Source organism: Chelonia mydas, chromosome 2 (assembly GCF_015237465.2).
Source record: "Chelonia mydas isolate rCheMyd1 chromosome 2, rCheMyd1.pri.v2, whole genome shotgun sequence".
Taxonomy (NCBI): domain Eukaryota; kingdom Metazoa; phylum Chordata; order Testudines; family Cheloniidae; genus Chelonia; species Chelonia mydas.
The window spans coordinates 226,032,747-226,054,204 of record NC_057850.1 but is presented as its reverse complement, the minus strand read 5'-3'; the positions used below and the strand labels follow the sequence as shown (position 1 = coordinate 226,054,204).

Sequence of the window (21,458 nt, the reverse complement as noted above, 5' to 3'; positions counted from 1 at the left end):
TAAGCATATAAGGCAATAATTTTAGCCACCCAAACATGCTTTGCTAATGCACAGTTCCTAATTTGATTTTTTCTGCAGTACATATAACTACAGTACAGTGGTGATAGTATAATTAGTATTCACACTAACTCAAATTATAGAGTTGATTGCAGAATGTGGTTTCTTCTAGTAACACCAATAGTAACACTTCAGTATTATAAAAAAAGATGACACTGACATTTAATACAAGTGAGAAAGGGACTGTTGTCACTGGAATTAGTTCTGGATATTTTTCTCTTTCTTTTAAGAAAATTCCTTCAAATTGTGTAAGAAAGAATTGAGAAAAATGCACAGAATCCATAAGTATTTAGTGCAACTACAATTCTAAAAGAATAATCTTCCTTTCCTAATCAGAATTTTAGTTATATTAGTCAGAATTTCAATCCATAATTCTTTACAGACATCCATGAATTAGGACTCCTGCAATGGAGTGAAGTATTATAACCCACATTTTTACAGATGAGGCATAGAGTAACGGACTTACCCAAGGTCACAGATGAAATCTATGGCAGAGCAAGGAACAGAACCTAGAGTTCCTGATTTACAGTCTGGTGCTTTAACCAGGCCATCCTTTCCTCCTCCCACTCTGCCCCTCCCAATGGTCAGGTCCATTGGTTTAACAAAACAGGACATTGCCTTCCAAGTAGCCACAGAAGACAATATATGGTCAGACATACTTTCAGATAGATATGCAACCACTTCATCTTCGCTTTGGACAGCGATTCAGTGGATCATAGTCAACAGCCTCTATATGCTACAATCCTATTTACTATATCATGGTGCTCAGAGCTCCAATTGGCCAATTTGATCCACAAATCTAGTAAACCAATTACATATCGATGCTGAGGATTTAAACCCGTTTTTTTTCTGTCACTACTGTAACATGTCTTACTCCAGATAAAAAGATAGAGAAATGGTCCTTGAATCTCCCAGTGGCCTGTTAGATTCAGGGCTCTGCTGCTAAACACCTGAAAAAATAGACCTTAACATCTCCCAGACCAGAAGATAGTATCATAGAACCATAGGGTTAGAAGGGACCTCAAGGGTCAACTGGTATAACCCCCCTGCCGAGATGCAGGATTTGTTGAGTCTAAACCATCCAAGACAGGTGGCTATCCAGCCTCTTTTTGAAAACCTCCAGTGAAGGAGTTTCCACAACCTCCCCAGGAAGTTTGTTCCACTGACCTACTGTTCTTACAGTTAGGAAGCTTTCCTGCGATTAATCTAAATCTGCTATGCTGTAGAATCATAGGGTTGGAAGGGACCACAAAGGTCCTCTAGTCTAACCCCCTGCCAAGATGAATGGTTTAGACACAACAAATCCTACAAGACAGATGGCTATCCAGACTCCTTCTGAAAACCTCCAGTGAAGAAGCGTCCACAACCTCCCAAGGCAGTCTGTTCCATTGTCCTACTGTTCTTACAGGTAAGAACTTTTTTCTAAGATTTAATCTAAATCTGCTATGGTGTAGTTTGAACCCATTGCCTCTTGTCCTGCCCTCTGGGGCAAAAGAGAACAACTTTTCTCCATCTTTTTTATGGCAGCCTGTGATAGGGCAGCTGCCCCTCACTGGCAGAAAAGGAGTTAAAAGCAGCCCTCGGGAGGCTGTGCCAGAGGCAGCAAATTACAAAGGGGCTGAGAGTAGCAGCTAATCATGGCCCGGCAGGCTCATCTAAGAAGGGCTGCAGGGCAGAGCAGAGTTCAGTAGCTGACTGGAGCTTGAGGGGAGAAGACCAGACTCCTAGTACGAGGAAGGAGCCCCAGCACCTGGAATAATTCAGTGCTGCAAGCAGGGACCAGGGGAGCTAGACAGAGCTCCTGGCGGGCTGCTAGGGCCTGCAGGCTGAGGCCCTGAGGTAAGGTCAGAAAAGGTGCTGGAGCCACATGGGAAGCGGCCCCAGGACAAAGGTGTATAATTGCCACTGAGGGAGTGGTTGGATGGAGATTGCAGGTCCCCCATAAGGGGAGAACATAGAGCCCAGCACAGCCAGAGCGCAGTATCACAGAAGAAAACGCTGCAGTCCTGGGAGTGATGCAGGTCCTGGAACGAAAGTGACGTTGGGGAGGCACCACCAGTGGAAGGCACCCTGGCAAACAGAGTTAATTCCCATGACAGCCAGCAGGAGGTGCCAGAGTGGTGAGTCCTACCCTGTCACACAACTTTTCAAGTATTTGAAGACCACTGTCAGGTCCCCCCTCACACTTTGCTCTTTTCCAAACTAAACATATCCAGTTCCTTCAGCTCATATGGCTTGTATTCCATTCCTTTGATCATCTTTGTCACTTGCCTCTGGATCCTTTCCAGTTTCTCTGCATCCTTTCTATATTTGGTGACCAAAATTGGATACAGTACTCCAGCTGAGGCCTAACCAGTGCCGAGTAGAGCAGTACTATCACCTCCCAGGATTTGCATGCTATGCCTCTGTTAATGCAACCTAAAATTGCATTTGCTTTTTTAGCAACAGCATTGCATTGCTGACTCATGTTGAAGTTGTGATCCATCATAACTTCCAGATCATTCTCAGCAGTGCTACTGCGAAGCCAGTTTTCCCCCATTCTGTATTTGTGCATTTGGTTTTCTTCCCTAAGTGTAGCACCTTATAATTGTGTTTGTTGAATTTTGTTTTGTTGTCTATAACCCAGTTCTCCAATTTATCAAGATCCCTCTGAATTTTAGCTCTCTCCTCCAAAGTGTTGGCAACTATCCCCTAGCTTTGTGTCATCTGCAAACTTGATCAGTATGCTCTCTATTCCTACATCTAGGTCATTAATAAAGATATGAACCAACACCGGATCCAGAACAGATCCCTGTGGAAGTTTGAGTCCTCTCTCCAATCCGACATCATTCCATTAATAGTTACTCTTTCCTTGTGGTTGTTTAATCAATTATGCATCCACTTAATGGTAGTTCCGCGGAGTCCACATTTCTCCAGCTTATCAGAATGCGACTGTGTCACAAATCTTGCTGAAGTGCAGGTATATTATGTCGACCGCATTCCCCCTACCCACCAAATCAGTTACCCAGTCAAAGAAGGAAATCAAGCAGGTTTGTCATGATTTGTTCTTGGTAAATCCATGCTGGCTGCTAGTGATCACGCCTTTATCCTCCAGATATTCACAAACTGAATGTTTTGTATATTGCTCTAGTACCTTCCCAGGCATCAAAGTCAGGCTGGCTAGTCTATAGTTCCCAGGCTCCTCCTTTATCCTCTTTTTAAAGATGGTCACTATGTTAGCCCTTCTTCAGTCTTCCAGGATCTCTCCTATCATCCATGAGTTTGTAAATATTATTGCCCGTGGCTCCGACATTTATTCAGCTAATTCCTTCAGTATCCGTGAATAACATTAGGCCCCGGTGATTTGAATTCATTCAAATTGATCAGATCTCTTTACTTATCCCGATCTGCATCCCTTTCTCTTTACCCTGATATTCTATGATTGTCTATGGTAACTTCACTAGTCCTCTGGTCACATGATTTTTTCTGAGATGACTGAAGCAAAGTAGGCATTGAGCAGCTCTGCCTTCCTATCGTCTTCTGTTACCAGCTCACCTTCTCTTTGAGCAGTGTACCCATAGCGTCCTTGATCTTCTTTGTCTGATATATTTGAAGAACCCCTTCTTGTTGTCTCTAACATTTCTTGACAATTGTAACTCATTCATTGCCTTGGTTTTCCTGATTTTGTCCCTAAACGCTCATGATATTCCTATGTATATTTCCTTGGTGACATGCCCCACCTTCCAGTTCCTGTATGTATCCCTTTTGGGTTTTAGATAGTTAAAAAATGGAGTGTGCAGCCACATTGGCCTCCTATGGCTCTTCTTATCTTTCCTCTGTGTCAGAATAGCTTCATTTTGACCCTCTATTATTACATCTTTTAAGAACTACCAGCTCCCTTCAACTTCTGTCCTTCCTAATTGGTCTTTCCATGAGACCTTGTCTACTATTTCTCTGAGCTGGTTGAAACCTGCCTTGAATCATATGTGTGAGAGTAGAGTTTATCTGTGTAAGCTCCCCTTTGCAGATCCTATTGATCCCTGAGTAGCTAGATAGACCAGCCAATACTGCTGCTAAAAGGATTAAAATTCTGAACATCCCTGCACTGTTTCCAGGCCGTAGCCTCTGCTGAGTCACATAACAACTCCAGAAGTGGTGCTTTCAGTAAACAGAATCCTGCTCAAATGGAAAGGTGAGCGCCAGCCTGGGTTCTTTGGACCAGATCGTCCTGCAAGGCTCTCCTGTGGTAAAGCCAGGATTGTGGGAGCCTGGGGGAAGTCTGCCAGGATTCAAATGCAGCCCCTAGGAGGAGAGCTGTGAAGAACCTTCAACTAAGAGCCACAAGGACTTGAACTGAGAAGCCCTGATAGTAGGGCAAAGAATTACCTGAGCCCAAAGAAGGGCTAAAGAAGCTGTGAGTTTAAAGGAACATAACTACTTGTGCCTGGAAGGGTAAAAGGGACAGTTTATATTTATTTTGTGTTATGGGTTAATAAACCGTCCCCACAAGTGGGAATTATATTTGAAATACGTGGGTGCATGAGATTTCAGAGGGAGATATAGAAGCACTGCTCCAGAGGTAAACTGAGGCAGCAGCTGACCCTTGCACAATCGGCCTTTTCATCAAGCCAACTTCCATGAGTTTGTGTGGGACACGATGCCATTAAACCAGTACAAAACCAGAATTTCTACAGTTAATTCAAATGCAAATGTCTATATTTTATTACATGGAATTGAGACAAAAGATACACACTTGACAGTTGCCACAGTAATGGTGTAAACATTAACATAGATATAGATATTATTTAAACCAAGAGAGAGAGGTCTGAAGTGCTGTAAAACATAACTATTGAAGCACTGCAAAAAACAGTCGTCATTGAGCTAGTGATCTTAAATTTGAAAATGCAAATAAGTGATAGTGCTATTTAAGACCTAAATCCTGCCCTGTGCAGCATCAGTGTCCCTGGGGAGTCCTCCAGCCACAGGAGGAGGGAGTGCAATCCAGTGAAGGAGCCTGTTCAACTGCAGGCAACCAGCACAAGATTCTCTAGCATCTCCATTCCCCTGACTGCAGCAGCATGGCAGGATCTAGCAGGATCCTTGGATTATTACTATAGCAGTTAGAGGCCAAATGATTTTATTGGCCTAGGATAAAATGTATAATTGTCTTAAATAATAATTCCCCAATATTGGGCCAGCTTCTGCCAGGCACCAAGCACCCTCCTTTCACACTGTATTGTCCTCACAGTTGGAGTTCATCCCCTTGGATGATCTGGTCTACTGTGAGAAATTAGAAAAAGATTTAGAGGTCGGTGGTTGGTTTAGGCCCTGAAATTTACCCGTGCAGAATCCCTGGGATGTACACAGTGTATCATTCATGGGGTATGATATGGTGTTTACTTTCCTTTAGATATTTTGGTTGCTAAGGAAGGAACCCACCTGGTATGGTCTATGAATAACTCAGTATCAGAATTCATGAAGCCTCTCAGCTTCCACTTCAATTAGGGCTAGATACTGCAAGGTGCTGTGCACTCTATCCCTCTGAAAAGCGTGGAAGCTGATAGTACTCACACCTCACAGCAGGGACTCAGCCCTTTGTAGAATTAGTCCTTTAGTCAAGATAGCCTATCAGTATTTTTGTAAACTGCTGAAAATGATGCTGACAAGAATAAAAGAAAATAGAAATTTAGAATTTGGCCAAGAAAACCCACTCTAAATTATTTCCAACTACACTGAAGCATTGCTCCTGTTATATATAGTTAATTCCTGTTTTATAAATTTACTCAGTTAATACATTTTTTAAGAAAGTAGAAAAATTAATTTGACACATTTTATTGCATGTCAAAAGTGTTCTCTTTAATGCAGGGTTTTCAAACGTCTCTCCCCACATTGAGTAGTTCAACACTCCACTGTAGAAACAAAATTCTTATTATTCTTTCAAAGAAAATGTTACATACTAGAGGGAGAAAAATGGTCAGTAGTTCAAAGGGAATGACAAATGACTATGCCAGGTAAGCTAGTGAATACTCAGGGCTACATCCTGTCCTGTGCTGCACTGGTACCCAAGAGGGATAAGAGGAATTTAAGAGTCTTATTACAACATGTAAGAGGGAAAAATCTCTCCATAGTGCTCCAGCAAGCACTAAAAAGCCAACAGCTAATATCTGCAACATACCTGTGTGGGCGTGATCTATGGATGAGGGACTCTCTTTAGGCTCTGGTCCTGTTTGGACCCAATTCTGCAATGTGCCAATTGTCTCCTGACAAATGCTGAGCAACCTCAAGTCCTGTTCAAATCACTGGGAGTAAAGTGCCCTCAATTCACTGAAGATGCTCAGTATTTTGCAGGCATTATTCTGAGGGCCCATTCTGTGAGCTCTTGGGTACTTCCTGCCAGATGCTGCGTACTTTCAATCAGAGTTGAAAGTGCTCCGAATCTGACACAACCTTACAGGATCTGGCCCCTATGTACATACAGAAAGTTCCGTGTGGGTGCTCACACTCTGTTCCTGATCAGAGGGGAAGAGAAGTGTGCTGCCCCTTCCCATCATGAGAAATCTTGCCTTGAGCAGCAGGACTCCTGCAGAGGATGCACTAGCCAGGATTCCTGGTCTACCATACTGCACCAGCCAAGGTAGGATTTGATCCTCATATCGCTGTCAGACCCTGTCGCTTGTCTATTTTACACCTACTTCGGCCCCTAGAGACCAAAAATCGTACCTCATAAGTCAGTCTCTTGCTTTCCATCAGGGAGGGGTTGGAAATGTTTCAGAGGAAAACAGATTGCATAATAAAAAATGGTTAGGATTCTCTCAGACCTGGGCAGCTCTAACGTATATATAAAGGTACAAACAGGGAAATGGTTACAATACTGGGAAAGCCAAAGCCTGGGCCCAGGTCAGATAACCACTAACTTTCCTTGAGGAAATAAAGAATAAGGACTGATTCTACAAAAGTTTCTCCATCACAAATCCTTGCCCTCACATGGAGTTCTAGTGAAACATGGGGTAATGATGTAGGATCAGGCAGAAAAATCAGAAAAGGAGGAGCAAAACTTGAGAAACTAATTATATACAGAACAAAATTGCTGGAGACACTGAGCTCCCTTAACTTCCATTGAGGGCAGTGGGAATTGAAGAGGGCTCCCGAGTACATCCAGGCAGTGCTCAGCTGCCTGCAGCATGAGTGACTTTTGAGAAACATGAACTCCTGACATTTGAGAAGCCCTGTTCTCAATGTAAGCTTACACAAACACTACAGCACAAGAAAGGGTCAAGGTTATTTCTTCAAACTGACAAAGGATTAACAATGGTGATTAATAGTTCAGAGAATAGGAGAAAGATAAATATTTCAGAATTCAGCAAGAATTTCTGGCTATACTGTACTGTATTTTCATGCCCATCATAAAAGCACATATGAGAAAGAGTATTTTAACAGAAAAACTGAAGCATTTATAAAACTGGTTGATAATTTTCCACCCTTTCCAGAAGTGCATCAGAATATCCAGGAGAATAATACCTGAAAAAGAAACATTTTGTCTGTGTATTAGACAAGAGAATATATATTATGCTAAATATTTAAATTATACTAATATCTAGTGTATTTATTACAAAAACTGCTTGACTCAAACTTGGGTTATAGCTCAAGAAGATCTGTAATTATCCACCTGTAATCCTTTAAGAGACTGTTTCTGTACTACCTTGCATCTTGTGTCGTCATTTACCCCTGAGCAAAATGACTATAAAATGCCAGTATTCAGACCTATAGGACCAGATTTTCAGAATTGCTCAGTATTCAATTGGAGTCAGATTTTCAAAAAGAGCTCAGCTCCCATTTAGGCACTTAAAGGAAGTGGCCAGTTTTCAAGAGGGCTCAGCACCCAACAGGACTCTTCTCAGTGGGAGCTGCTGGGTGTTGAGATCTTGAGAAACACTGGCCCTTAATGCAAAGCAGGAGTTTCCACAGAATGGCTGTCACAGCATAATGGTTTACGGCTGCCAGAGAAATGCAAGTGCACGTGTCGAAAACTAATGCAAAGGCAAAAAGTTGATTAATGTACAATGTTAGTAACAGTGATCTTGTAACAATGTTTTATGGCAATGATCTTATTTCTGTAATACCAAATGACTGATGGAGATTATATTATTCAAGAGATTTTTATTAGAGTAGAAATTCACTGTGACTTTACTGACCTACTGCATTCTGACTGGCTTTGAGAACAGACCAGTTGTGTGCCTCAAGTAATCAGAGGCCAGCATTTTATTTTATTTTATTTTGTTTTTTAAGCAGGCTGCCCTTTTCTGAATAAGCTTGCTGCTGACCGGTTGAAGGCTTTTTGTTTTTGCTTTTTTAACAGAACTGTACCATTTACCTAAAGGTTCATTGGTGAAAATTTATAAAATCCTTCCAACCCTGCAGGCCTCAAGCATATTACACTATAGTTCATGGTTTGACATAGATGCTAGAATTTTGTCTGCACTGAGATTTCTAATAAATACGCTTAGTTTAGACTTCATAGAAGCCAAATTTTAAAATTTGTGCACATTTTTATGTACACCCGGATCTGATGTAAATCCATACATGCCCCAGTGTGTGTGTAAGTCAGTGTTTATGCCCATACCCAGCTATGTATGCAAAATCTCACCTATGTGCATCAGATATTTGCATGTCTAAGTCAGATGTGCACTTTTATGCTCACTTGTTTGTAAATTAAGCCCTATTTTTATGATCTACAAAAACTGCAAACTACAAAGGATCATTGATTTGGTAAATCATTCATGGAATTTTTAAAAACCTATATCCGTGGGGTGAAATAGCCTAAAGACACCTAAAGGAATTGTTAATTCTGTTAACCTATAGGGTCCAGGGGAGAATTTTATCCTTTATTTACCCACAAATAAAGTCCTAACAAAGGCTTTTGAAAGTCCATTGCATACTGATTTCTTTATGCTGGACTAGTTTGTTTCTATTCCAACTTGGCAAGATAAGACCAAGAAAAACTACGTTAAATTTTTCCAATGCTTTGCTTAGAAACAACCATGGTCAAAGTCTCTCTCCCTTGAGAAACTTCTGGAGAATTTCCTTTGTCAGTGGGATTCATTGAAGACTTTGCATTGAGGAATTTACAACAGTCAAGTTGCTCCCTTTTTTACAAGCCACCAAAGCTTACAAAAACCACGTCCTGCATTCTTGATGTTACACGAATATCAGACTTAAGAGAGCTGGATGAAGTTTCAAAATCAACACACAGACCAGGAAAAGAATGAGGAATAGGAATAGCTGTATATACCTCAATATTTCCAAATCATATTATGGTCATCTTATTCGAGAACAACAAATAAGGTTTTGAATACAGACATTATCAATTTATGCCCAATAGGGTAGCTATATTTATTCTTAATTCTAAAAGTTATTAAGAGTGGAAGCACCCTAGTTGTATAAGCAAAAATCACTTCAGTGCTATACCAGAAAGAGCCTTCAATCTACATAGTACTGAAGTGTTGCACTGCTAGCTATCTGTCTAGGTTCTTATACCATACCTATCAGCATAATATCTGAGACTTGTATTACTGTGTATGTTCCTAAGAAAACACAGTAATACTGTATGTCTAAAGATCCATACAGAGCCATTGTGGCAGATGTATGCTGCACATCTCAGAACAGTGAAAGCCTTGACTACAAGGAGATAGGAGTAAGGTTTGTTATACTGAAACGTGTTCAATCAGAAATCCCAAATGCTAGCACGGCGCGGGAGGGGGGGGTGTTAATAATGCATGGAATTTCTGTTTGCTCCATTCTCCTCACTGATTTTCTACAGAATCTAAAACTTTACATAGTTGTTTTGTAAATCCATTATTAGCTTTTGTGAAAATAACTTTCCAAATGCAAATTAATGTAGCTGTCTTCCTGAATCTGCAGACAGACAGCCTGAAACAGCAGCTTTACAGGACAAATCCAGCCCTGACCTCTGGAGCACCATAAGGGCCCAAAGAGGTGGCGGGGGTGGCGGGGAGGGAGCTTAAAGGGCACATTTTCTTCATTACACCAATGGCATGTTTCTTTGCTTCCCCTAACAAAAAAAGTAGTTTGTAGCTAAAGGAAACATGAAGTACAGCCAAAAAATGTAAACAAATGTCTTTTTTTATTCTGTATTGTTACTCTTCATAGCTTGAAAATGTCTTGATGATTCTTTACCCCTTTGGCAGTCACTGAGTTTTCCCTTGCAGAAGCAAACAGGACTCCATTTCTGTACAACTTCTAATTTGCAGCAGCTATTAGCCAGTGTTTAACTTGTGCCAGAGCTTTCCAGTGCTGAGCCCTGGCACCTCAAGGCTTGGCAGTTCATAGCCCCAGCACCTTTCATTACAAATTAAGCACTGCTATTAGCTAACAAATGCTGTTTACGATAGTTAAAATTGATGACGCTGATGCAAAGAACCAGTACAGGGAGTTCAACAGTACAACATCCCCATAAGTATGTTGCTGAAGTGAAGAACTGGTAAATGGATATCTAGAATTCAGGAGGAGATTTCCCTCCTTGTTATAAGTTAAGGTTGGCGACATTTGAGTGCCAGCTATTTAACAGTATTTCTGTATTCATTAAGAGCAAAACTCACCTTTTGGTGCAGACAGCTGGTGCATGGTCCTTTATATAGAACTTAAGCCTCATGAGGAGGTTCAGGGAAGGAGCAGCTGTGGTTGCAGCAACAGAGCAGGAGGCTCTCTGCACCCTGGTACACTGAAGGAAGTTTCAGTGAAGCCTCGGAACAGGCTTAAAGTTAGCTCAAAGAACAGTGTTTGGGAAGTCAGAGGAGACACCAAAAGATACATTAGCTGGATTCCATGGCCTGAATACTCCATGTATGGGGCAGAGACTGCTACTGCAGCTTACCGATTAGCATGGCATCCAGAAGAGTGGTGTTGCAGCCCCAGAGCCTGACTGGTAGATGTGGGAGTTAATTCTATTCCCCAACTCCTACTTAGTTCCCTGCAAAAGGTCAATCTTGGGTTTATTTAGGAAGAGGTAAATTTGAACCTGAGAGGCAATTTAAAAAAGATAATAATAAAGCATTCACAAAGACAGGAAAGTATCTGTCTAATTTTTTGTTCATCCAACTACTCTTTGGGGCTGATAACCAAAGATGATCATTAATTTTAAAAGGGCATTCACACAGACCTTAAATTATATTTTAAATCTCTCGTTTTGTGCCATTGCTTTGAAGACAATCTAACAATGTAACAACTATGAATTGCTACGACTTCAGTTTCCTCACCTTACTATTTCCTCTGGGTAACAGTTGTTAATAGTGTTGATGTACTCTTGAAGAAGTGACCCTGGCTCTGCTTTTATCTCTTGAACTTTTTTAAGTCCACCACTTGTTACAAAGAGACGTCGTGCTTTGCTATCATGCGGCAGCACCTACAAAAAATGAAGTATATAATGAGTGTTAAACTTTCCTTTAAAAGAGCCTTCTACATTGCTAAGCTTTAATATTAAAAAAAAATAAATCAGAGAACATACACAGAGAATGAGATAAAACAGAATTGCAACCAATATTCAAAGATGTAGCACCTCCTGTAATAAAGGTTTTATTTTAACTTGTTGGTTAACTAGGAACAATTAAATCTTGAGCCACCTCCACAGAGCTGCAACATAATTTGACTTGTTCATTTAATATACACCACTGTAAATCATAAAAAATGCTTATGACAGCTTTATGCAATTAATATTTTAATTGTTTCTACAAAACAACATGCCTGTGAAGATGAAACAAACAGAAAACTAACATGGAATGATAATTGCACCTGTCCCATTACCACTGAGTTTTTTAAGTCTTTTATATTGATTCACTCAGTTCATTTGTACAGCAGATTTTCATATCATTCTTATGATCTAATATGGATTGTTACTATCAACTCAAATTCCTGGATATTAAAAATCATGGATCAAATCCCGCAATCCATCTGTGTAGCCATGGATGGCCCCTACAGATAGCAAAAATGCAATGTTTCTTCTGCAAAAAGGGGATGGAAAGCAGAAGTGGTAAGTAAAGGGATTTTGCAGCCCCCTGAATGATGCTGATATGCAGCTCTCTCCAGAGGAGGAGGAGGGTTGTGGGCAGGCAAAGAAGAATGGCAGTAGTTGGCCAGTGGGTCTACTAGGCCAGAATGGTATGTGGAGTGAAACAATGAGCTGTTACAGCTACATCTACATCACAAAAATAGCCATGATTGATTAAACATGGTTGTACCCAACCCTGTAGATTAAACCCTACATGGGCAAAAGCACTTTATAACTTGATCTGGCCCCATTTAATCTGGCTGGGCAAACCAAGTTTTAAATTTGGTTGTGTTTCAGTTGTTGTTAACTAGCACGTTGGAAAAAAAGAGCAACTATGCTAAAAGAGTGGGGAAAAGGAATGAGACACGTTCCCCATCATGTAAATGAGCTAACAGTTTGATCAGACAAACTTCATTTCTCTAGTTCCTTTTGTACTATATAAAACACCCCCAGAAGGATTAAACAACAGACTGTCCTGGCCCTCAGGTAGAGAGGGCAAAGGGAGAAAGCAAGGAGCTTGTCCCCATTACCACTTCATGCGAGGGCCAGGAACAATTACAATCCCTTCACTGTGGAATTGCTGCATCCAAGGGCACAAATTACCTAAAAGGGGGTAAGCCACACCCCTTTCTCCCTCCATACTGGCTCCCAAAGCTGGCTGGGGGGAGCAGGATGCACCCTCCCCTTAAGCAAGAGAGATCTTAGGGAGTGACTGTGTTTCTCAGAGAGGCACAGTCCTTCCCTCAACCCACACTGAGACAGTGTGGTGATGCACAGACCTGTACTCAGGGCATTGTTCAAATGGCCATAGCCTCCCCACAGTGAAGTTCACTTTAGACAATAAGGCTTTTACTTGGCTATAAGTTAGCTGATGGAAGCAATCTCCGTAATGTCCAAGGACAGAGAATTTCAGAGTTATGGTGCAAAAACACTTTTACTGCAAAGAACTTCATATAAATGTATACATTATACATAAACCACCCAAGCATAGTTGGGTGAGGAGAAGCATAAAGAACCAACATGTCATCCAATATAAACTGTGTCCAAGCCATTTACAGCATTAGAAACAGCAAGAATCCATACAATGGGCAGCTGGCTATTAAGAACTCCCTTCATTACTTGCTGTGGTCAGCAGAGCTGGTTGGGAATTTTCAGAAAATGCTGATTTGTTGAAACCATTCATGCGGAAGAGTCAGTTTCAACCATTATTTTCAAAATTGAAAAAACATTTTGTTTTAACATTTTTTTAAATGAAAAAATCCATTTTTCCAGGTTGAAACTGCTTTTCCTTTTGAAATGTAAGTTAGTTATAGTAAGAAAGAAAAAAAAGAGAGAGAGGGTTACTCAGCTTGTGCAGTAACTGAAGTTTTTTGAGATGTGTCCCCCTTTGGGTGCTCCACTTCAGGTGCTGGTATGTCCCAGTGCCGTTGATTGGAGATTTTTGGTAGCAGTGTTCGGTCAGGACATGCGTGCACAGTAGCTGTCTCACTGCACTGTTGGAGTCTCATCTAGCGCGCATGCAGCCCGACCTCTTCAGTTCCTTCTCTACCGTAGAGTCCTTGTATCGAACTCCAAAGTAGAGGGGAGGAGAGTGGGTAGTGAAGCACCCACAGGGACTCCCATGTTGAAGAACCTCAGTTACTGCACCAGGTGAGTAACTCTCTCTTCTTTGAGTGCAGTCCCTGTGGGTGCTCTACTTCAGGTGATTGTAGAACAGTGTCCACTATGGCTGGGGAGACTTTGGAGTTACATGCATAGTGGAGGAGAGGACTGGTAGACCCAGCATTGCATCAGCTTGTGAATCTTGTGTAATTGCTCACTAGTTAATGAACATATGTTCTGAGGCCCATGTAGCTGCTCTGCAGATCTCTGAGATATGTGATGGATTGGACCTCCTTTTTGGGGTGCCACCGGATGTGCGGAGGTCCCACTGAGCCCGCCTGTCCCACCAGCCTGGGCTGCCCCTACTCTGTGCTGCTGTGACAGATTCTCAAGCCCCTTTCCAGCACACACACACAAGTAGGGACACACCCAACTCAGAATGACACCCAGAGACTGCGATCAGCTGTGTGGGAGGACTCAGCTAGGGGATTGCCCAGCACTCTGGTGTGCAAACCCAAAATTAGATTGCCTTGCGCTGTATAGAGATCTATATAGCGTAAGCTCGTGAAAATTGCCCCCTCCCTGAACGTGGAGAAAGATAGACACAGCTCTTTGCCCCCCCAGATATGAATTGCACAAACTGGGTTTCAGAAAACAAAACAAGTTTATTAACTATAAAGGATTAGAATTTTAAGTGATTCTAATGGATAGCAAACAGAACAAAGCAGATCACTGAGCAAAATAAACAAATACACACCCTAAGCTTAATTCACTAAAGAAACTGGTTACAAATAGCAATTTCTCACCCTAACTTATCTAAGGTATCTAGCTAATATTTTTCTTTTTTCTCTTTCTACAGGGGAAGAAGCTGATGCACTGACCCAAGTTCCGTCTTCAGCCAAGGATGGTTGAGAAGGAACTGAAGGGGTTGGGTCATGCGCACACTAGATGAGACTCCAACAGTGCAGCGAGACAGCTACTGCACATGCGCATCCCATCCAAACACTGCGACAGAAGATCTCTGATCAACAGCACCAGGATGCACCAACACCTGAAGTGGTGCACCCATAGGGACAGCACTCAAAGAAGAATATAAAAATTTCAAATGGTCAAAATCAAAATGTAATGTTTCAAATAAGCTGAACCAAGAATTTTTTCAGATTTTCAGTTCACAAACATTTTTGAGATTGACTTTTCATCCTGATGTTGAACTGTTCAGTACCTCAAAATTTTTTGCAGGATAGGAAAATGGTTTCCTGGCCAGCTCCAGTGGTCAACACACATAAGCAACGTGGCACTGGTATTTTGAACAAATGTGCAATCCTTATTGATTTAGACAGACGTATAAACAAGCCTGTGAAATGTAATACTAGATAATATCAGAACATTTTATTTGGGCATTTCCAGCAAAGAACACCACAGCAGGACAATCTGGCACTCTCTACTAAAGGATTATGCAATATTATATTTGAAAGAAGAAAGGCCTATAGTGGAGTGGGATTCGCTAACAACTGGTCACCATGGCAGAAACTCAAAATACATAAAATCCATGACAATTATTCAGAGTTTAAATAAAATATTTTAATTACATTAATTTTTATCTTTCTTTATATTTTGCTCAAATCTGTTACTGAAATAACAGACACAATTGCACATTTTAAAGAGTTTGGAAGAAGATTTAGGATTTTTCCACCTAGTCCCGGTGTCAAAAGATAAAAAGTCTGGAGTCAAAAGATAAAACACAGAACTGGAGAAGCTTTTACTTTTAAAACAATTTTTCAAATAATTGATTCAATTCACCCGCACAGAGAGCTTGCACTAGACCTAAAACATAGCTTCAGTGGAACTTAAGCGATGCACTGACCTAGTGGGGTTCTCTGCATAAGGGATAATTTTCTACTTTGGCAGAGGAGGAAGACAGTGTCTTGCTTATGAGTAAGGCTAAGATTTTTTGATGGTTATTTTTAATAAAGTCACAGACAGGTCACCAGCAACAAACAAAAATTCACGAGCCCGTGACTTTTACTAAAAATAACCGTACAAGCCACAGCAGAGGTGCACAGCCCCAGCTGCAGCCCTCACTGCGGGGCAGAGGCGCACAGCCCCGGCAGTGGCCACCGGTGGAAGCCATGGGGCTATGTGGGGAGCATAGCCCCGGCTCCAGCCACAGCCTCAGCTGAAGAAGTCACGGACGTCCGGTAAAATCACAGAATCCGTGACTGCCGTGACCTCCGTGACTAAATCGTAGCCTTACTTATGGTGACTGCTTTCTTCCCCATCCAGGATTATCACTGACAGTTCCAGAGACAGTAGTATCTACCCCTCTTCAGCTAGAACAGGTCAGTCCCAGGTAGGATCTTAGGTTAATAAAAGGAAAATGGATATATTTGAGGCCCCTACCACCCACCTCCTGAAAGAACAGCTCAGACTGATTTTAGGAATACTTCAAGAATACTGGATGACATGCTGTCTAAGCTGGAGACATAGGGTGGGCAAGATAATAGCTTTTATTGGACTAACTTCTGTTGGTGAAAGAGACAGAGCTCTGTGTAGCTCAAAAGCTTGTCTCTTTCTCCAATATAAGGTGGTCCAGTAAAAGATATTACCTCACCCACCCCCCTTGTCTCTCTAATATCCTGGGACCAACAAAGCTACAACAACACTGCAAACATGCTGTCTAGGTAACAGATGGCTAATCTATCATTCACCAAGCAGAGCCTTTTCTTACCTTACTGAACTGCCCAACTACGTGTTTCAGAATATTGGGAGGCGCATCATGCAGCAAGGGTTCAAGTGCTGGCAGATATGTGCATTTCTGCAAGATGTTCTTTAGGGCCTTTTTAGTCTATTGAAATGCAAAACAAAATGTCTATAGTAAGACACCAATGAAACAACAATGTGAATTTATGTTCCTCACTCCTGGGGTTTGAAGTCTGATCAATTTGCTTTTTTGATCAGAATTATTTCAAAAGGGCATTTTTCTGAATCAAAACTATACAATCCATCAATTAATTTAATGAAGAATCAATTGTCGGCTCATCTTATCAAACTGCAAAATAAACCGTCAGTGCATCATATTCCTATTATCTACTCAAAGTAATGGCAATTTTCCTCTGAGTACAAGGGAAAAGGGAGCAGGCCCCCTAAACAAATATAAATTAAAGTACTGTAATATGACAAAAAAGTTAAATTAAAAGCATGTTTTTAAAAGATTGTATTTGAGTAGTAGTTTATTAGGAGACCCTGCCAGTCTGGAGCCACACCTTGCACTGCCACCTCTGCAGAGGGAAGTGAGTGTACATCAGTGTTTGGGTCTTAAACCAAAGAAAGTACAGAAAGTAATGACCTAATTGAGTAGGACTGCAGGTTCAGAGAATGTTGGCCTTTTGTTTAATTTTTATTTTGTGACCATTGGCCTTAAAACTCTGAAAATGGCTATATAAAGGTGGAGTCTTCTTACTCAACAGATTTGGGGCTGATCATTCCCTAGTTGGCTTCACAATGGCATGACATGATATGATAAGATATATATATATATATATATATATATATATATATATATATATATATATATATCATATATTATAACATTACATCATTTCCTGTAATGTCACACAAAAATCTATTTCAACAAAGGGTAATATGCAGACAGTAACTGGCCCCCTTGTAAATGTGTAATGATGGCCCTAAATATGGACTATACTTTACCCAAGAGTGGTTTTTCTAAGCCAGCAAAAACACATTTCATGCTGACAGCACTTATAAAATTGTAAGAAAGGCTTATGTGTACAAAAAATAAAAATACATCATTAGACGTCACTCACTGACTGGTAGCATGATAATATTGAATAACAATTAACACTCTGTAATTTTGAAGGACTTAAATCTGATGATTAACAATGCATAATATTTCAGACACTGCACCTACTTTTACTTGAAGATCTTCTGAGCTTTCAGTTTCCATATACAGGGAAAGCAGCACTGGTAACACATTTGTTACAGCAACAGCACGTGCATGCTCTGGAGTGTGTCTTCCAATCTGTCCCAAGGCCCAAGCAGCCGCTGCCTTAATATGATCTTCTCGTTCCTCTGACAAGCAGATAGACAGCTGTGGCACCCCCTGTAGTATTCATTAAAAACACAAACATTATGAATCTAGGGCAGGACTAGACACTGAAACAGATTATTAGAAAAAGCTTGTTTTTTCTATTTCTATTTTTCTGGCTTGAATAAATTGTAGATGAACATGGGATGGAGCTATCATTTTTCAAGTGAACTATGTGGCCAGAAAGAATTTTTTAAAAAATCTATACAAGTCTAACTGGAGAGAGAATATTAAATCTGCCAGTTTCTCTGAGTTTGAGGGCAGTTTGAGTGAACGTGTCAGCTACTCCAAAGGATTCAAAGAGCTGATGCCACAATTCAGGCTGCAGCTGAAAGCAAAGCTGCCATTTTTGTCAGACACTGATGTTCCAAGGTCTTTAGTACTTTTTTATTTACTTTATACTATTTTTAGGAACAGGAGTCTTTCATAATGTCATTTTTTCCTTTTTCATTGGACACAATTGATCTAAGAACGACTAATATATTATTACTTAGGGGGATGTTGACTCATAATCACATGAGCTGGGACCTTCGTCAGTTAGATTGCTCCCTTAGTCATGCCCAGTTTATAATTAGAATTATGTATTTTGATAATGCATAACACCTATTCAACTATCCACTGGCCTTAACACACATCAAAACATTATGTTAGATATAATTACATTTAAGAAATATTAAACCCTCTTCTCGCCTATTGCACATATGGTAATTCACCTACCCTCTAACATTATTATCAAACACATTCATTTAAAACTGAAAAATCTACAAACGTCAAACTTATTAAATCCAAAGTATCATATGCACAGCTGAATCAAACTATATAATGCATTTCAGGGACCAAGATTATGTGTAAGCATGATGATTTTTGTTGTAAATTTATTATACTAGTAGCAGTGCAGTCATAGTGGTTTAGTAAATGATATGCCATCATAAATTCTTGTTTCAAAAAGGATTATCATGTGGGCACAAATATTCATTTTAACAGGAAACAGGCTATAGAAAGTCACACCTTTTCTTTTCTTTGCGTGTGCAAATGCAACTCAGCGTAATTTTACATTTCAGCAGATGCTTTTTCTAGTAAACCAATCCATACCAACATTGCACAAAAGCAGCAACTCATTAAGGACCTTACTCTTCCAGACTGTCTGATCATTTTGAACACTTTGAGTAATATTACAGAAGATGCACTCATATCACTGGGTATGTCATCTTGTATCAAAACTATACATGTTTTAAAAAATTGTAATATGGTTAAGTTGTTTATTTAATAAAGGCACACAAATTATAATTCTTATACTGAATAATTTAACCTAAAAATTACATACAACTGCCTAGTCTCATTATTGAAAAGAATGGATATGTTTTATCAGCAGTTTAAGAGCACTGTTCCTGCCAAGTGTGAAATTTAATACTGATGTAGTTTTACTCTTTCCTTAATAGTTACCTGTAAGTACATGACTGAAAAACAGGGCCCTGATCTTAAAGTTAACATGTACTTAACTTTAAGTGCTTGAGTTACTTCACTGATTTCAGGGGAGCTACTCAAGTGCTGAAAGTTAAGCATGTGATTAAGTGTTTGCAGGATCAGAACCTAAGGGGTCATACAAAACAGAAAAATATGCTGGTACTTTTTCTATGATGTGCATTACTAAACAAATCAATAAACCACTCCACCCAATCATTTGTGGGACTATATTCTACCTCTTCTTCTCAGAAACTCCCTGTAAGGGTTATAAGAAAACAAGGAAGCAGGAGCTAACCTTGGAGATGATCACTGCCATTGCCAGGTTCTCAGAATGAGCTGCTACATAGCCAAGCATCATGATGCCAGGCAGCCTGACGTTTCCTTTGCAGTTGCCAATACAATCAATCACAGCAGCAACTCCTCCTGCATTGACTATAAGTTGTGAAAGCTGAAAGAAAATAAACTAGAGAAATTAGATACTGCAGCGTATCTATAATCATAAAGCAGTATACTCAGGAGAGCATTAAGTATTTCACTCCTGTTTTTTAAAAAGTGTATTTCTATTGTTCACAATCAAGTGACACTGGAGTAAAACTGGAGTAACGGAGTGATGAATCAGATCCATTCTTTGGACTTATGAGTGCTAATAGTGTAGCAAAACATCGACAGTGTGATGAATGTCTCTGTTTTCTATTAACTTTACTGCAAGATAAGCTGGACATTGAACGTTATGGACTTGCCTAATCCAAAAATCTATTTAGTAAGTATTTATTGATGAATTATGCAGATGAAAGTTTAACATGCTAATGACTTGTAGAAATATACATATTGAGCCAGATGCTCATTTACACTAAGGCCCAATTACACCACTCAGTGTGTGAAGGGTCCTTAAAGCAGGTTCATGTGTAATTTGCTCTAAGAAGCCTTGGTGCAAAGAATAATCAGGACTGGGGTCTTTAATGCCCACAGAGTAGATTAAACTGTGGTTTATATTTTTCCAAATGATGTCACCTCTAACATCACTTAGACAGCATCATTTGAGTGGTTTAGGACATCACAAACATTTAGAGATTATATTAATTTCATATTATTATGGGTGATTTTTCCACCTATATTGATGGGTATTTTCAGTTTTATCTAAAATTCCCAAAGCATTTTAGGAACAGGACCATTTTGTTAATGCAACAGCTTGGTTAGAAGATGACCGCTTTAAAAGTTAAGTACTTTAAAAATATAAATACTCTACATGGCTGTTGACTGCAGTCACTTAGGGTCAAATCTTGTATCTGTGCACAGCCACAGAAAACAGAAGGGAAATCCAAGAGAGAGGGGAAGGAATCCTCCCTTTAGGCTGTAGAACAGCCGCAAAGCTATTCCATGACTACTACTGCAGCCTCCAGACCCACCAGCCCCACCCCCTCAAATATGCATAGGGAAGTCCAGTAGAGATGTGCTCCACAGCACTGAGGGGGTTTGGACCACTGCATGAGCTCACCAAATCCTGCTGCCGTACTAGTTCCCTTGTGTTTGCAGAAGGAGGCCAAGGGGACAATTTCCAGAATGTTCATATAACTGATATATCTGACTAGTTTAGAAAAGTCCTGGGGCCAGAGTCAGCTCTAGTGTTGCACAAATTCCTTCAGCTGATTTACAGCAGGGATGATTTTGGTCCAATAGTTATCAGTCTAAAGTCAAGCTTGTGGATTAGAACTTTCCAGTGTCAATGAGAGTCATTAGGAGTCTATCTAGAGCCTGGTTAGGGCACAATTATTTACAGACCATTGTTGCCAACTCTTGTGATTTTATCTTGAGTCTTATGATATTTAGCGCTTAGTTTCAAGCCTCCAGTTTCTGTAGTTCAGAAGCTCAGCTTTCTAGGCTTTTTAAAAGCAAGTTTTTCTTGCTTTTTAAAAACAAGTTTTTATGGCTGTGGAAAAAACCTGAAATGTGACTCAAGTATCACCTAAAGGCTCAACAACCAGAAGGAAAAGAAAAAAATCCCAGCATTTTAAAATACCTCATGATGTTTAAGCCAATCTCATGATTGGAGGGATAAGGGGGTATCTTGACTCATAATTTTTTAATGTTTGTGGTTGAAGTATTATTAGTGCACTCCCCATTCTCTGCACTGAGACCTACTGGTAAGGAAAAGCTAATTATGTACATTGTTCATAGTTTCCTAATCCAATT

At 40.3% G+C, this 21,458-nt stretch overlaps 1 protein-coding gene across 1 annotated transcript in view; it reads right to left on the bottom strand.

Annotated features, from left to right (window-relative positions):
* Positions 1 to 4,736: 4,736 nt before the first annotated feature.
* Positions 4,737 to 21,458, bottom strand: part of SPAG6 (sperm associated antigen 6) — a 45,703-nt gene continuing 28,981 nt past the window's right edge. The window contains exons 7-11 of the mRNA XM_037890841.2: positions 19,564 to 19,716; positions 17,628 to 17,819; positions 16,428 to 16,544; positions 11,310 to 11,455; positions 4,737 to 7,554 (exon numbers count right to left, since the gene is read on the bottom strand). Of these exons, the coding sequence (XP_037746769.1) occupies positions 7,488 to 7,554; positions 11,310 to 11,455; positions 16,428 to 16,544; positions 17,628 to 17,819; positions 19,564 to 19,716 (675 nt within the window). The 3' untranslated portion in view covers positions 4,737 to 7,487. The remainder of the gene's footprint in view (positions 7,555 to 11,309; positions 11,456 to 16,427; positions 16,545 to 17,627; positions 17,820 to 19,563; positions 19,717 to 21,458) is intronic.